The sequence below is a fragment of the Vanessa tameamea genome, chromosome 14, assembly GCF_037043105.1.
Source record: "Vanessa tameamea isolate UH-Manoa-2023 chromosome 14, ilVanTame1 primary haplotype, whole genome shotgun sequence".
In the NCBI taxonomy this organism is placed as follows: Eukaryota; Metazoa; Arthropoda; class Insecta; order Lepidoptera; family Nymphalidae; genus Vanessa; species Vanessa tameamea.
In genome coordinates, this window is record NC_087322.1 from 11,295,665 (window position 1) to 11,313,074 (window position 17,410).

The 17,410-nt window shown below is 32.6% G+C and overlaps 2 protein-coding genes across 2 annotated transcripts in view; one reads left to right on the forward strand and one right to left on the reverse strand.

The window, feature by feature from the left end:
* LOC113402215 (adipokinetic hormone/corazonin-related peptide receptor variant I-like) overlaps positions 1-17,410 on the reverse strand; it is a 155,259-nt gene that overhangs the window by 15,976 nt on the left and 121,873 nt on the right. The window contains exons 5-6 of the mRNA XM_026642404.2: positions 16,075-16,225; positions 14,278-14,468 (exon numbers count right to left, since the gene is read on the reverse strand). Coding sequence (XP_026498189.1) covers positions 14,278-14,468; positions 16,075-16,225 — 342 coding nt within the window. The remainder of the gene's footprint in view (positions 1-14,277; positions 14,469-16,074; positions 16,226-17,410) is intronic.
* LOC113402203 (serine protease snake-like) lies at positions 1,231-13,569 on the forward strand. The gene is made up of 10 exons (XM_026642388.2): positions 1,231-1,352; positions 1,903-1,958; positions 4,033-4,171; positions 5,364-5,429; positions 7,325-7,380; positions 7,882-8,064; positions 8,929-9,009; positions 10,016-10,235; positions 11,328-11,491; positions 13,352-13,569. The coding sequence occupies exons 1-10, from the start codon at positions 1,298-1,300 to the stop codon at positions 13,532-13,534; spliced, it is 1,203 nt and encodes a 400-aa protein (XP_026498173.2). The 5' UTR covers positions 1,231-1,297; the 3' UTR covers positions 13,535-13,569.

Sequence of the window (17,410 nt, forward strand, 5' to 3'; positions counted from 1 at the left end):
TATAACTTTGGCCGACCAGTCGACCGACTAATCAATAATAAAGAATAAAGTGTTCATTAAAGTGTTTAAGATAATTAAAATTGAATTATGTCAAAAATAAAGTCTCGCGTTTTTTTTATAGGCTATTTGACAATGCGAAAAATAAAGTGTCAATTATTGTAATCAGTATATTCTGAGAGATAAGATTAATAAGTTACATACAGAATAATAGTATTTTGTCTGTCTCTCAGAATGGATGTAGGGGTGGATCACGAGGCACCAAGGAGCTACTCCTCATTGATATGACCATTAGCTAACAGGTTCGTCGTTTTCGAAAGAGTCTGTTGACATGCTGGATAGATTACAAGAAGGCCTATGATTCTGTGCCGCATACATGGCTCTTGGGGGTGCTGGAGTTGTATAAATTAGATACAACTCTATACAGTTTCTTGAGATCATGTATGGAGCAATGGCGGACATTCCTTCGCTATCCAGGATGCCGAACGATTCATGGTAATGACGAACCGATAAGGATTGAGCGGGGAATATTCCAGGGCAATAGTTTGAGTCCATTGTGGTTTTGTTTAGCCTTGAACCCTCTAAGTACTCTGTTAGAGAGTTCAAGGTTAGGCTATTGTTTGTGGAGAGGAGGTAATAGTAAGAGTAATAGGAGGTGAACCCTGTACCAGAAACTCCTACCGATGACGGGCGTGCCGCTGATCTATCGCAGCCGCCGTCATATTCATAACATCTATATAGTATGTTATATATAACCGTAACGGTTAGTTAATTTAAATGTAAACATTACACGAATAACTATAGATATTACCGTGAAAAATATTCCATATATAAATATATGTACATAAACGAAATTTAAATGAACGAATCATGTAGAGTTCTCCGAAATCAAAGTTCTGATTCACTCGAACGTTCGCGACGCGGCGTAGACACTCGCTAATTAAGGTTTTTTGTAAATTTACATTTCACAGCTGGTCTCAGTCGAAGGGGTTAACCCTTTGTATGATTTCTTACTCGTACGGAATGTACAACTAGAATTAAAAGTGTCTGCAAGTTCAGACTCTATATTGATAGTAGTTAATGATAAGGAACTCCTCGTATAACTGGTTTCTACTTTTTTATATACGGAACATAAAATTGCCGAATCTTATCCTTCGAAGTGTGAAGAGTCATACATTATAAATAGTATTATAATACACACACGCTCATACGTGTTAGTGTGTGTATACGTGTAGCTATAGTATTTCTGTTGCAGACGATAGGATAAACAACTTATTTATTTACTGGATGCCGAGACAATATGTCTGAGCAAACTATATTCAGTGTAAAACTGACCACAATTTTTATTATTTTAGGTAAGTACTTCGTAGTTTATACCTGTTAAATTATAAATATATAGTCCGTATAATTAATTTTATTCAGTTATCATAATATAATTTAAAATATACTGGACGTCTCCAATTGATTCTCGTGTTGTGACTCCTATAATAAGATTTGGCAGATATTTTTAACTTTGCCTATTAAAAAAATTTTAATGTCATGTCGTGTCAACTAAATAAATATTGATAAGTTTATGTATATTGTTATTATTCAATAGAATTTAACGAGGTAATTTAATTAATAGAAGAGTAACTACAAACAGATTGTCTAACCGGTTCGTCTATTTAGAATTTACTTTCCAAGCCGGCGGTGGCATCTCTATATTTCATTTAGTGCTTTAAATTTATTTAAATAATAATCTTTCGAGTTTTGTAATAAATATTTCAATTATTATTATGCACAATTGATTAACCGACAACAGATTTTTATTAATATATGTTTATATATAGATCGTGTAAAATTCAGTACATAGTTCCTTAATTAAAAAAAAATATATATTTAAATTAAATTTTTAATTGTTCCCAGTTTTCCCATTTTGTGCTCTCAGTCAATCACAAGTTGCTTCCCGAGAAGATGTTAATGTAAGTACAATATCAGTCATATAAATGACTAGATGAAACCGTGACTTTTTCCGTGACTAATTTTTAAGCCTTCATAGCACACAGACTTTCGTTTCAAATTTTATGCCCTGGAATTAAAAATGAAATAGCCGATGTCCTTTCTTGGGATTCAAGCTTTCTCCATACTATATAACATTTAAATCGTTTCAGTGGCTTTGCCGTGAAATCGTAACAGACAGACAGTGTTACTTTTGTGTTTATCATATAAGTATGGCCACAGCGTCCAATCTCATATGAACCAACTATGTAGGATTAAATTAAATACTTTTATTTTAGATGTATTGATAATATAATTTATTTATTCTATAGTTACATTTATTCATTAGTTTTAGTTATTGATTCATGTTATTATATTTATTATCTCCCCCCACACTCCCTCCTCATATTATATGGGTTATCTTAGCCCACACCGTTGGTTGCCTGGAAGAGATCGCTATGTAGCGATAAGGTCGACGAAATTGTACGACTCTTTATAACTAAACTAAACTTATATATTACTAAACTTATATATTTACTTTCTCAATGAAATATAAAGTAAAGTAGGACATATTATATCGTGTGTGCGCAAACCCAGGAGCACATCTCTAATTCTCGTAATCCGATTTGAGGGTAAGTCCGAGTGTAGGACCAATCGTAAGTGTTGATTGACTTTTTCGAGGCAGGGGAGTGTCTCACGTCCAACTTGCAGTCACTGAGCTGGTATTGAGATTTTTATTTACATAGAAACATGCTTTTTATCGGCCCGATCTTTGGTCTGAACCCAGGTATACGCGACCAGCCACCAGATCAATGAATAAGTTGAGCAATTATACGAAAGTATCTCGATCTGGTCTCCACGTGGCATGTGGAGTCCACTGCATAAATGGTGAATATAATTATTGGCCATAAAACTGAACCAGTAAAAACTTCAACCATTATGTTCAATTAATAAAATCAAAGCCTTAACAGGAAAAGCGTTTACGCCGTCTGTCTTGTCTAAAACTACTATACAAATCACTATAGTAATTAATTCAAATTCCAGCTTTATAATCATTGTATTAAGGAACAATTTTATTTGCAGGCATACTTTACTTAAGTAGTTTGCCCGATGTTTTATGTTTCTTAAGTATTTAGAATTAATAATAAGGACTTGTTTATAATTTTATTATGTTTAGTTTCATCCTCTATGGTCATTAAAATAAAGTACAATTATTTATTGACGTTAAATGTCCTTTACACACTGGTTATGATATTATTGTACAGAAAATAGGCGTATTTTTTATTAGAGTGTCTCAATTGGTTTATGCGTTCTGTATCTATTTAAGAATGACTAACTAACAAACAAAGGACAGCCTACACCAGTGACTCTATAGGGAACTGGCAAACCAACTTGTCTTTTAAGTAATCCGAAGAAGAAAACACTTTACTAACAATTTACTACGGACCTGCCCCGGTTTGGCACGGGTGCAATGCCTATACTAAATATATTACAGAATGTCTTACAACGATCACAGTTTTTAAGTCATTAGACAATACAAACCACTGTGTCCCTGCGTTTTAAATCTGTAATATCTTCGAAAATATTTATTTAAATTACGTGCTGTAAAGAGCCATATTAAATGCACAATGTATTTAAGGTACTTATTTGTATAAGAATTAATGCTGTATTGCTTAAAATCGCTTCGAAAATAAGCCATTATTTCTCGAAAAATGTAAAGGATAAAAAATGGTTATTGTGGGTGATATGTCTATCTCTTAGAGATATCTAAGAGATAGACATATACCATCGCGAATGTTTGTGAAGACCTTTATAAGGTGTACAATACTGTACATGTAACATCACTTCAGAAACTTTATTTATGTTTTACAGAAATAACTTACGGCTCATTTCTATGGATACAGAAAGCGTTTAAATAACACTTCATTGAACTATTTCTTAAAACGTGAATCATTAATAAATCATTTATGAAATATCTGATATTCATTTAGGATTAAATAGTTTAATACGAGACTAAACTTTATTGTAAAAACGATGGTGTATTTTTATATTTTTTAGAGATTTAGACCAATGTTCGATGGCGCAGAGGTCGCAGACATAATCGACTATAAGTTTGACCAAGAGGATCAATGTGAATATGAGGAAAAAGATATAAAACGGGATTTTAATGCCCCCAATCGTCGCGTCAGTGAAGTCAGTGAGTAATCAACCTTTGAATTACAGTTAAACGGTATATTTAAACATTATCATTGATAACAACAAAACATCTAATTGAAATTTACTATCAGGAGAATTAATTCGTAACCAACAGAAAGCTGTCTTTCCATAAGACCATCGTCTTCGTCAGCGGCTAGCAAATACGGATCCCGATGTTCTAGGCTTAAATTCTCAGACTTCCCAGCTAGTAAAGAATTGTTCAATTTTTCTAATAGTAAATCTTCTTTAGATGTTTTGCAGTCGGCGTTGTTTACGATCGTGTGCCTCGAAATGCGTCAATTATTTCTGATCGTGTGGAATTTTCAAATCATCGGATTATGTGAATTTGGAAATAGATACTGCATATTTATTTGCATACACACGTGCATAATATTACTTCCCGTGCAATTGAATGGTCTCTATAGAGACATGAGTTTCAATAAATCTTTTAAAACAAATTAATTGTATGAGTTTGCTCGCGTTTATGTTTACGCGTATTATGTTTGTGAAGTGTTAGATATCAAAAGCCCATGTGCTTCCTTGGAGTTCAAGCTTGCTTCATAGAAAATTTCATCAAATTCGGTTCAGATTTGGCTGTAAAAGACTAACAGACAGAGTTACTTTCGCATTTTTATATTATTATAGATATTATCGTATTCATCCAAACCGAACTCCGAATCCAAACTTTAAATAATAAAGCTAAACGCCACTCCCAGAGACATTTAATACATTAAACATTAACAGCCTGTATATTTGCCACTGCTGGGCTAGACCTCCCTTTGAGAAGAAGGCTTGGAGCATATTCCACTACGCTTGTCTTGTGAGACATTTAATGTTTCATTTAAATTATGTCGCACCTGAAATCAATCGGGAGAGAATTATCGTCAAAATCGAAAAGAACTGGCGGGTTTTAATGTATTAATAATGTAATAATGCATCTCTGGGATTCAAGTACTTAGATTGAATGTATGATGTAAATTATACACGGAATATCACAAATTTATAACATAACTAATATATTTTATCTACTCGTATAATGAAGGAAATTGATATTTCTGTATAATTGATAAACTTTAACATTATTTGACCGACGACTTATTTTTTTTATATATGTTTAGTTTACTGAGTCCCTCTAATAGATGCCACTAATTTTCCTTATGTATCTGCACACTAACAAATTACTTTCGTTTCAGAATGCCTTGAATATGTCTGGGAATCTTTACAGTCCGAACTTATAATAGAACGAAATGAACTTTGCAGTAAGTCAATGACATTGAATTTAACCGAACTGGATCGAACATTTAAAACAATAAAGCAAAATTTCAGTCTCAGAGACATTTAAATTACGGTTATTTGATATTTTCTAGAACGGTAAACGCCTATATACTTATTTCCCATGTATCATCACGTAAACACGCTCTTTACTGTAAATTTTACATTTTCAATGTATTAAATATGAGATAATTAATCCGATATCAGCTAACAAACTTAAAACATTCTTTATTAAAAAGGATTAATTTGATTATAAAATTAGTTGCGGTTTAATATTCGTGTATGGAATAGGCTTAATATATTACTTGTAATTAGTTGATATATGATTAAAATTCATTAATAGGCAAAGTTATTTGAGGAATCTAATTAATAATAGGTACATAAATAATACGAATATCATGCCCCAGGAAGAATATATTATCTTAGAAATTTGTTGTAAGTTTAGCTTTACCTCAATACAAGCTGCTAAGAATAATTAATTTTGATATTTACGATTGACTGAATACATGAGGAGTCCCAAAAGAACAATTGATGGAAGTGATGACAGCAGAGCTGTTACGGTTATAGCATAGCAACTGTTGCTATCAAATATTAGTCGCGGATTGATATCAAATCAAATCAAAAAAATATAAATCAGTATTATGGACCTATGCAGAAGCATACATAAGCAGCCTGTAAATTTCCCACTGCTGGGCTAAGGCCTCCTCTCCATCTAAGGAGAAGGTTTGGAGCATATTCCACCACGCTGCTCCAATGCTGGTTGGTGGAATATACATGTGGCAGAATTTCATTGAAATTAGATACATGCAGGTTTCCTTACGATGTTTTCCTTCACCGCTGAGCACGAGATGAATTATAAACACAAATTAAGCACATGAAAATTCAGTGGTGCCTGCCTGGGTTTTAACCCGAAATCATTGGTTAAGATGCACGCGTTCTAACCACTGGGCCATCTCGGCAGTATTATGCAGAAGCATAATACTCCATAAAACTAATTTATCGACTGCAACATTTATCAATCCGCAACAAATATTTGAAAGCAACAGTTGCTCTGCTATGACCGTAATAGCACCACAGGTCAACTAATAATCATGCAGTAAGCAATTATGATTTTAAAAACTGACAAGGATTTCACTACAAATATCGCCGAACAGAAATATTTAGTATTGTTGGACCTTCGAATCGAACAAGAACGAAACAGGGTATTAATGGTACGAGGATATAACTGTCTAGCTACCAAACTTGGTGACGGATTGGCGATTCGGAATGTTTAATATTTCTGACGTTGTTAATGTCTGTGGTAAAAATAATAACTACTGAGTTTATTGCCGGTTCTTCTCGGTAGAATATGCGTTCCGAAGCGGGCAGTTTCGCTGAATTTTAGTTTGTGAAATGATGATTCAAAAGTGCTTGTAAAAGCCTACTTGAATAAAGTATATTTTGATTTTGAATGTTTGTCTTACAACTTTTATCCAAACTAACATTGTTTGAATCAACTTTACATAATAATAAAAGTATGCTTTAATTTCAAAGTGAAATATATTGAAACACAATATACTTCACTATGGACAATGAGTACAATGAAATAGTCGAATCAGTTGTGTCAGTGAAAATGCAATTTTTCAACATTCAAAACACAAAGTTATATAAGTTAATTGTATATATCACATACAATTATATATGTATATAATATAGCTCCACTTTTTTACTATCGATAAAATCATGTATTGGAATAATATGCTTTTTTATTAATGTATTTTTTTATAAATTATTTGAATTTATGAACCGGCATAGTCATATTTCAACAGCTTGGCTTAAGACAAGTTTAATTTAAAATATTTTTAAAAGTTGATTAGCACTTATTTAAAATAATTTAATACAGTTGAAGAGATCATTGCCGGAGGCCGACCAGCTTTTTATGGAGAATTTCCTCACATGGTAAATGAAATATTTATTTATCTAACAAGTTTCATTTAATAATTTCAATTTCTTCTAAGACGTAATATTATCATCCTCCTGCCCTTATCTCAATTTTACTCGGGGTCGGCGCAGCATGTCGTCTTCTTCCACACTTCTCTGTCGGACGTCATCTCACAAGTAACATTATTTCTAACCATATCGTCTTTCACACAATCCATGTATCATTTCTTTGGTCGTCCCCTACCTCTATATCCATCCACAACCATTCTCAAAACCTTTCTCACAACATTGTCCTCATACCTCCGCTTAACGTGCCCATACCAAGACAGCCGGTTTCCACATAGCATCTCGGTTACCGGTGCCACTTTCAAACTATGTACTCATTCCTTACTCTATCCATTCGCGTAACACCACACATTCCTCTCAACATTCTCACCTCCGCCACGTGCAGTTGTCTTTCAGTCACTCCTTTTGTAGCCCAACACTCTTCTAAGACGTAATAAAAATATATATTTATAGGGTGCGTTAGGGTGGAGATCAGCCAACAATAGCAGTGAATGGATTTATAAATGCGGGGCTACCCTTATCAGTGAGAAATTCATGGTGACATCTGCCCACTGCTTGTACGCCCCGCGGAGTGATTTGTCAATTGCGAGCCGCACACCCGAGATCGTGAAAATTGGTGACAAATTTCTCATCAATGTAAGTCATATATTTTTAATTATTCTAGGGTAAATAATAATACATGAATTATACACTCAAATTATAAAAAAAAGGAAAGTAACAGACTGGAGTTGTCTCATTGCTGGGTTAAGGCCTCCTCTCCCTTTGAGGAGAAGGGTGGAGGGATGTTCTAACCACTAGGCCATCTCGGCTCTTAAATTTGAGTTTATTATTATATCATATCATCGATCTTCGTGGTCGAGTAGTGTGTACACCGGTTTTCATGGGTACGCCACTTCGAGGTCCCGGGTTCGATTCCCGACCGAGTCGATGTAGAAAAAGTTAATTAGTTTTCTATGTTGTCTTGGGTCTGGGTGTTTGTGGTACCGTCGCTACGTCTGATTTTCCATAACACAAGTGCTTTAGCTACTTACGTTGGGATCAGAGTAATGTATGTGATATTGTCCAATATTTATTTATTTATTTATTTAATATCATATGTCACATACCAATAATACTCGACAATAAAAAAATGTCTACGAATACAGTTTCAAAAATTATCATAAGAAAAAAGAGAGGCACACAATAATAGATTTTGTTCATAATATCTAAACTTTCATCAAGTAATTTACTTGCACGATAAAACAAAAATGTTCTTCAACATTATATTCAGATTTGTCTGTTAATACTAGAAACATTGGAACTTAACCTCACAATTGACTTGACTGTAGTCTAGAGCATGTCATATATATATTACTTAAAAGAAATTTAGATTCAATTGTGAACAATTCTATATGAAAATATTTGGAATACTTGTAAGAAAAACTTAATATTTTGAAACGATTTTTTTTTAAAATATTATACAGAACACGAAAAATATATTTAAATGTTATTCTTTTTCAGACACATCCATGGGAAGACGAAGAATATCGCTATACGGACTTTAACAAATTAATTGTAGACATAAAAAAATTTAGTGGATACGTGAGTACAAAAACGAGAACATCCGGTTGGAACGAAGTAGAATTCGCTATATATTGTGTTTTAAAAACAGGCATAATCAAATATTTACAACGTTAATAATAATTAAAAAAAAATGTTATAAAAATTTCCGTGTGAATTAATACAATAAAAATAAAAGTTTAAATAATTTGATATAAAACCATATACAATCGAATGAGACAGAGATAAAGAGAAAGAGAGAGAAGGTCACCTGGACATAACGCTTTTTCTTTTCTTGACGTTTTCTGCCAGTTCATTCTATTGTAAGCCGCGTAAAAAGAACTTCGTTCCAAAAAAAGAGCGTCAACTTTAAATACTTTTCAAATATACAAATTATGCGTTCCAATCTATAATTTCTTGCTGAAAATGTCCAGCTGTTATTCTCAACGGAGTGCCAAGTCTGGCGTTAATATTAAAGCTTGCAAGTGCTATAGGCACGAGTATACTCTAATAATCCGACAGAACGGCAGGCACGATCGGAGGTGCAAGTCATCATGCTATTCTAAACAATACCAAATTTGATACCCGTATCAAATTTAGTATTTGGGTAACAGCCCGCTGTTACCTCTACCTAGAAGTTGAACCCAAGACCTATAGATCAACAGAGGCTTTACCAGCTTGTCAATCAAAAACAATATATTCTTTATTCAAGGTGGTTCATAAAAGTACTTTTGAATCGTCATATTACAGTGTTGAACTAAATGTAAACCTTCCACCGTTTCGGAAAGTACATTCTAACGAGAAGAGACTTCAAAACACTCAGTAGTCACTTTTTATACAATTTTAATTACAGTTTATGTTTTTGAGTTTAATTATATTTAAAAGTATTCTACTTGGAAATGTGCAAATACTAAGTCTAGTTTAGTCTGTTTTTATCATTGCTTTTTTGATATGAGATTTAAATTTTTAATTAGTGCGAAGTTAAAATAAATTTATTTTTAAATTAATGCGTACATACGTCATTTATGTTCTTATATTCAAATTACAGATTATCACCAAAGAAAAAGGACCAAAACACGTACCGATTTCGAGAATTATAAAACACAATCTGTACAAAGCTCCAAAGCGTTACTATGATATTGCTATCATTGAATTAGCAGAGTATGTCAGCATCGGTCCGCTGATACGTCCAGCATGTCTCTGGAGCAGTTCTGATACAAGCCCTTTAAATAAACTTAGTATAACTGGTTGGGGCGTAATTGATCCTGGTAAGATTTACACTTAAGATTTTATTGCTAACGTTGGAATTTTTTTCACTATTTGTGCATAGCTTCGTCAATGTATTACTAATAATATTGGCTCAACAAAATAATATCGCGCAAAAGGTGGATTTAACGTAACTGTGCTTCAAAGAGTAATTAATTAAAACTACAATATACCACTACAACGTCATCATCAGATTAAAAAAATATTTACATTGATCGCCAGACACTTTATTAAGTAATAATAAAAAATACCACAGTCTAACAATTGTAAACTATTTAAAATATATTATGTATAAAGGTTAACTGCAGTACTAAATTAAATATAATGTTGTAACTTCATTCCTTTTTACTTTTTTACAATTTGTGGCAATTTCTCCGTGAAAAGGGACGGAACAGACGGCGACGGTGGACGAAAGTCGGCTGTCAGATGATACTAATTTACCGAGAGGGTATAATGCAAATATTTCTGTGCCTTTTTGACACAAATAAAAGCCAAAAAATATATGCTAATGTTGCTTATTACTGAAATGTTCAATGAAATCAGATGTTAAATGTTGTGAGCCTCGTTTTCTAGACGGGCAGACTGACCAGGTGATTAGCGGTCACCATCGCCCATAGACATTGGTCCTGAAAGAAATATCAACCATATTACATTGGCAATGTAAGTTTATGACTGGCACCGCCTACCCGATGGTTTTAAAAAAAACTCTCTCAGATTGGGTTGTCTGGAAGAGATGGCTAATTAGCTATAAGGCCGTCCGTTGTACAACACATAAAATAATTGGTCATATTTTTGTTTTGAGCATAATTTCTATTTTAGTTTTATTGTTTTGTGCTTATACCTAAGATTTCTGTATTTTTGTTTGTGGTGCACAATAAAGTATATTTAATATAACAATAACTTAGTGCTGCATCTCACATGCTGACCTACCGAACCGTAACTACATTACCGTAAGGCAGTAGGTTGATTATCTAAGGTTAAGGGATCTGATTGGATATAGAAAGCGGAGACAATCAGTTTTTGTACAGCTTGTGAGCGGCATGTGGTCAGCAGTGTGCTGCGATTGGTTGAATAAAGTTATAGATCTCTTACAGTATCCCGACAAACATCAACGGAACTACAAGTTGCAGAAGTAGATCTTATTGATGATAAAACATGCGATGAAATTTTAAAACCTAAACGTAACAGACTCTGGATGGGTCTTGCTGATCATCAGATATGCGCAGGACACCTTCCTGGTGGTATCGATACTTGCCAGGTGAGTAATGTTTACTGTATTATACATTTTATGGCATCGGCAGGCGGACTTGCAAACGCTTACTTTATGGTAAGTGGTCACCACTCCTCGCTTCTCATAGACGTTACATACGTACATTATGAAATTTTAACAATTTTTTACAAAACCAATGTGCAACCAAACTTGGGAACTGAGATATTACGTCCTCAGTATCTGTAGTTTCACTATCTATATAAATTTTGCTAAGTTTACTTTAGTAACATAGATCAAATGTGCAAATATCTCATCTCTTGATGCGAGAGTTTGGTACTTAATCCATCTGTTACCATATTGATTTGTGACTAGACGTGTGGTAGATTTTCATCCGATATATATAAACTTCCTCAAGATTTCCGTCCGAATTCTCCTTTACCGTCAAAATGCAAATTTATTGGTGCTTTTTTTTATTTAAAGCTGCATTATTTTTTTCAAATTCACGTGTTATAGACACTGAGCTATCTCTAGATCATTCGGTTTTTTATGCTTCAAGGATCTACACAGATCATTTGTTACCTTTTTACTGTGGGTATGGATTTGAAGAAAACAGTTTTGTTATATAACTATTTAATTGTAGAAACCAAAATTTATAAATCTTACAATAAGTTTAGTTACAGCTTTTGTTACTTAATTTAATTATAGTTTCTGTAATATGGATAATTAAAAAATATGCCAGCTAGACTCAGCGTGGGTCACTTGGGATAAAAGGAATGTTTGAAAATTCAATGTATTATAATTTATCTAATTAAATATTAAAATTTAGGCGCCACTGACGATTCAAACATTGTATTTTTAATTATTTAGTACACCGTTCGCCAGGCCGGTGTAACTAAGTTTGTATAAAAAATTAAAGTGGGTACATCACCAAATTTCCAGCTATATGTGGAAATTGTTTATATCTAAGGGAATAGGCATGCCATCCTTGAAGTTGCACCAGCAGCTATCTGGACACATTCAACCAGGAAGCTGCAGCCGTCCACACTTAATATTTTAAATCCATGTGGTGGGTGAATAAAAAACCTCCTTTTGGAGGTTCAAAGTCCTGCTTACTTTAAATGACGATTTCAACTCCGGAGAATCATTCCAATGGGTCAAAAATCAATTTTTTTAAAGTCGGTAGAAATATGTTGTATAAAGTTTTTATCAAACTTCAAAACTCCATTATAAATACATTCTATATATTCAGTATATCAAATTTGAAATTTGAATTCAGTGTTAAACCGAAGATGTAAAAATGCAAAAAGCTCGAAATCGAATGTTCTTGAAAGTTTGAAAGGTGCGGAGTGTGGCCAGTATCACCACCAAAATTAAATAGGAATTATATTCATAATTAAATAAAAGAAATAATTATAGAATAATTATTTTATTTAATAAAAGCCAATTATAAGGCAAAATAAATCTGTCATAATAAATTTCCGACATTTTCAATCAAATACTAACCCTTTATTGGATGACAGCTAATAAATTAATCTGAAACGATGCAAAATGACTTCCAACAAATACAACAAACGAATTGGATAATAAAATCTAATTGTAATAATTATTTCACTGCACTGATAAAATAAATGTAATTTATTTTATTATTTAAATTCAAAGAAAATGCCAAAATGAGGTATTGGGCTAGCAATACCGATATATGGGAAGTGGGAAATGGGTTAACGGCACGGATTTTAGCGAATTGACACTTTTGTGACGTTTTATATAATTTAAAAAAAAATATTTTTTAATGTAACAAATTATCGCATCAAATATTTGTTGGAATAATTAAATTAATTGCCATTGGTTATTAAATATTTTATATTTAAAAAAAAACAACAAATAATTTTTACCGTATAATTTCTTTAGGGTGACTCAGGTGGTCCATTGCAAGCCAAAATTAATCTCACGCAAAAATGGCCCATATACTACTTAGTTGGAGTGACGTCTTTTGGCGTCGGCTGTGCACGTGCCAATACACCGAGTGTGTATGTCAGGATTTCGAATTTAATCGACTGGATTGAGAGTATAGTCTGGCCAAATGCTCAATAAAATTATTTGATGAAAACCATTTCAAGATAAATAAATGTATCTTGATTAAATATTTTGTTTTTTTATTTTTATTCTGTTCTTTTTATTTTAACTCAACAAGAAATGTGAAGTTAATAATAAGTCTTACAAATGTAAGCTTTGATTGGGAAGTCACCGGCCGCCGGCCTCTAATATGTAATGTTTCCTTGTTAAAATACAAAGTCTCTTTATATAATAAAAACCTTATTAGTATTAGAAAATATTATTTTTATACTGATTTTAGTGCTCTCAACATTGAAAATAAACCGATCTAATGTAAAAAAAAGGGTTATTTTATCATTAACATTTCGTAACTAAGGTTAGGTTACAACCTCAACAATCTCTTACACGAAAACACTTAGTAAAAGACGTTCATAGTTTAAATAAAAAATACCTTTGATAGTCGTTATTAGACGTTATTATTAGTGAGACAAATACAGTAAATCATTATTTTAAAGGTTCTTGCTAGACTATTACAGTTAAGAACTAAAGCGTCCTTCTAAGTGCCTCGTGGGAGATTTCTTCCATATCAACGAAAATAAGTATTCAAGAATACTATATACGTTATACGTACATAATATTTAAAACATAGAAGAAATGGTTAATAAGGAACTATAACCTGATGGAGGTAAAATTATAACTAAAGATCATTGTCATTAATTTTAACCAAAGAGAAAAAGTTTTATCATCACATATAGGAATTGAAGTTTTAATAAAATACTTACCAGCTGTTTCGGAAGTGGTGGTGGACCAGCAGCAGGTTCTCTTGAAGAACCTTTGAATTGCTCCACTTAGACGCAGCGCGTAGGAACCATACACTAGCGGATTCATGCACGAGTTGGAAACAGCCATCGCAAAGAGCAGATCTTGGACTTGAGGTGACACGCGTGATGCTGAGTCTCTGTCTACCATGTACCTAAAAATAGTATTAATAATAAGAATGGATTTTATTTCAGATAAATAATCAAACCCAAACTTAGAAATGTACATACACAAGAAAGAAAATAAAATTTAAACAAATGTTCCCGCATCGACGCTACACCAAAATTTTGAAAAAGGAATACTTAGTAATCGTCAAAATAGAACGAGTACTGCGTCTCAATCTTTGCCAGAATTTTTCTTTCTTTGACAAAGAAGTCAGGGACTCTTAGCAGCAAAGATTTTAGCAGTCTTCAGCACTGCTTCATTAGAAAGCGAAAATTATATCTGTTAAGATAATTTTTAATAATTTTCTAATGTGAAATGTACTAAAGCGAAATTGCAACAATAAAATATTGACTTTATGCAATACAGTAATAACATTCTTATTCTTATTATTGTAATAATTAATTTACATAATCGATTAGATAGGGCGAAAGGTATGACATAAGAGATTTATGACATATGAGAGCGTCATGCCGTTTGCCGTCACGGCATACGAGTTCATTTAAATTTAACCTTTTACACCCAAGATCCTAATATCAAAAGCTGAATTCGAAATAGTTAATTTATATAATTAGTCAACTAAGCCACTGGTATAATTAGTCACTGGTACTGCAAGGAATAAATATATGGTATCTACGGGATCTAACATAAATATGTCTACTCTTTCCGACTTTTATTATATTTATGAGAAGTGGTAATTAAGTAATAACATTATACATAAAAATCAGATCAGATCGTAATCAGAAATGAAATTCGTTTTAACAAACTTAAACTTTATTGTCACCTGAACTCGGAAGTATTTGAACGACTTTTGTATTGTTTGTGGAAAATTCCATTTATTTAAGTAAGACTACCTATACAGATAAACTTTATAGCAAAGCCTTATCTAAGTAGAAAATTTTAGGCGGATCATTAGATTATACGAATTTATATAATATTTTTTTTACAAATATTTTTTATTTAGTAGTAGTGGCTTATGGCCTACCTTATGTTAAGTCGGCATTATCGTCCATAGATATAGGGCCTTGAGAGCTAAGGTGTTATGTCCCTTGTGCCACTAGTTTCACTGGCTCACTCACCCTTCAAACCGGAACATAACGATACTAAGTATTGCTATTATAACCCGTACGTACCCGAAGGGGATCGCACAAAGCCCTGCCTTCAATATACAAGAATTGCTTATTTATATATTATAAGATAAATAGATGCATTTAGGAACAAGTATGAATAGGGTTTTTTCATGAAAAGTGTTATAATAAAAAAAACAAAAAAAAACATGCGTATGTATGTATGTCTTCCGACAGTATAAAACCTCGCGAGAGACATGAAACAGATATATGAAAGCAATATCCGCCTCGTAATTCAAATATTAACGTAAAAATGTATTTATTAGCTTTGGAATTTTCGTATTATTCGTTATTTTCGTATTATTAGCTAGTTGAAAAAATACGTAAAGTCGCCTAAAAAATAAATAATGTGTTGTTATATTAAAAAAGTTTACAAAGGGTCAGAATATTGTGTATGTAAAATGGTTATAAATTATATTCGGGAACATTCTAGAAGAATCAAGATTTTTGAGTATAAGCTCCATATCTTACCACATAGTGATGGTGGCATACGGTAGCCAGCACAGCGCAAACACGGTCACAATGGTCACCGTCATCCTGAGAGTGCGACGCCTTGCTCGTTCCAGCACCCGCTTGTCGGACCGTCGGAGTCTTACCGTGCTTATATTATGAGCGCAATTTTCTAAAACAAAAAAAAATTGAAAATCAGATGTATGGCTGAAAATCATATGATTCCGGCTTCCAATACCTGATTGGTATAATCTTTTACTATAATATACTTTTATTGATAGAGCTCAGGTTGAAGTCCTGGGTAGGTTCAGTAATGAATTGAAACTCAATCTAGTGGCCTTGAGTTGGTAGTAGGCAGATTTTCATACACATTTTTTGGGTTATTCTAGAATCTAGTTTCTAGAAAAACTCAATAAAATATGTGTGATCGTTCGTAGAGATTAGCCAGAATAAATAGACAGACATACAGAAAAATAAAAAAATATATTTTGATATAATATGTACATACATATGCATTTAGTAAAAGGCGGTTATTTTAATATTACAAACAAGACTTAAGTACCGATATTATCGATTAATTTACTACTTTACTCGGTTGCAATATTAAAAAAATCTTTTTTTTTTCATTCTAACCTCTTTGTATATGCGTCTCTAGAGAAGTAGTCAGTATTATTAATTAAAATTTTAGAAATTATTTGAAAAACGTACATTTATCTTTTTTGCGTTTAGGTTTATGAGTCCCCTGGCTAGGAGAGTAGCGTAATTATCAGAGATTTATGAGACCACTTATAATTAACAGAGAGGCTTAAGAGATAACTTTTAAATTACAAAATAGGTACTTTGAGTTCAGTTTAAGTATTTCAATAGAGTTATACGTTCATAAGAATAATTACAATTGTCTTATTTATCATATAATCTTGTTGATGAACTAACTACGAAACTAATAATTCTCTGGCCTGAGGAGATGGCTTATCTTTATGACCCAAGTCAAATTTATAACTTGGCAAGCATCCTAATATGATTAGCTTAATTCACAAAACCCTGTAACGAGTTGACATAAATCAACAACTCAAACTAATTCAATGAATACGAATATTTTTTTGTATCAGCTGACGTTTAGTTATTTTAAATAACATTCGTTTTTTTTTACAACTGTCCAATTCTTGAAGTACACAATGGGATATTTTAATACATTTTTCAAATAGTATATATATACATTACACTATCAAGTATGTATTGAGAAGCAAAAGTTAAAGCCAAAGTTTTATTTCCTCAAAATTACTTCTTAGTGAAGCATTAGTGTCCAGGTTACAAGTTGTGTGAATTGTCTTTTTCTGAAGGTCAAAGTAAATATTTA

Excerpts from the sequence above, each read along its gene's own strand:
- LOC113402203 (XM_026642388.2), top strand. The coding sequence starts at position 1,298 with ATGTCTGAGCAAACTATATTCAGTGTAAAACTGACCACAATTTTTATT. Across the intron at positions 1,353-1,902 it reads CACAATTTTTATTATTTTAG|TTTTCCCATTTTGTGCTCTC; the intron begins GTAAGTACTTCG and ends AATTGTTCCCAG. Across the intron at positions 4,172-5,363 it reads TCGTCGCGTCAGTGAAGTCA|AATGCCTTGAATATGTCTGG; the intron begins GTGAGTAATCAA and ends CTTTCGTTTCAG.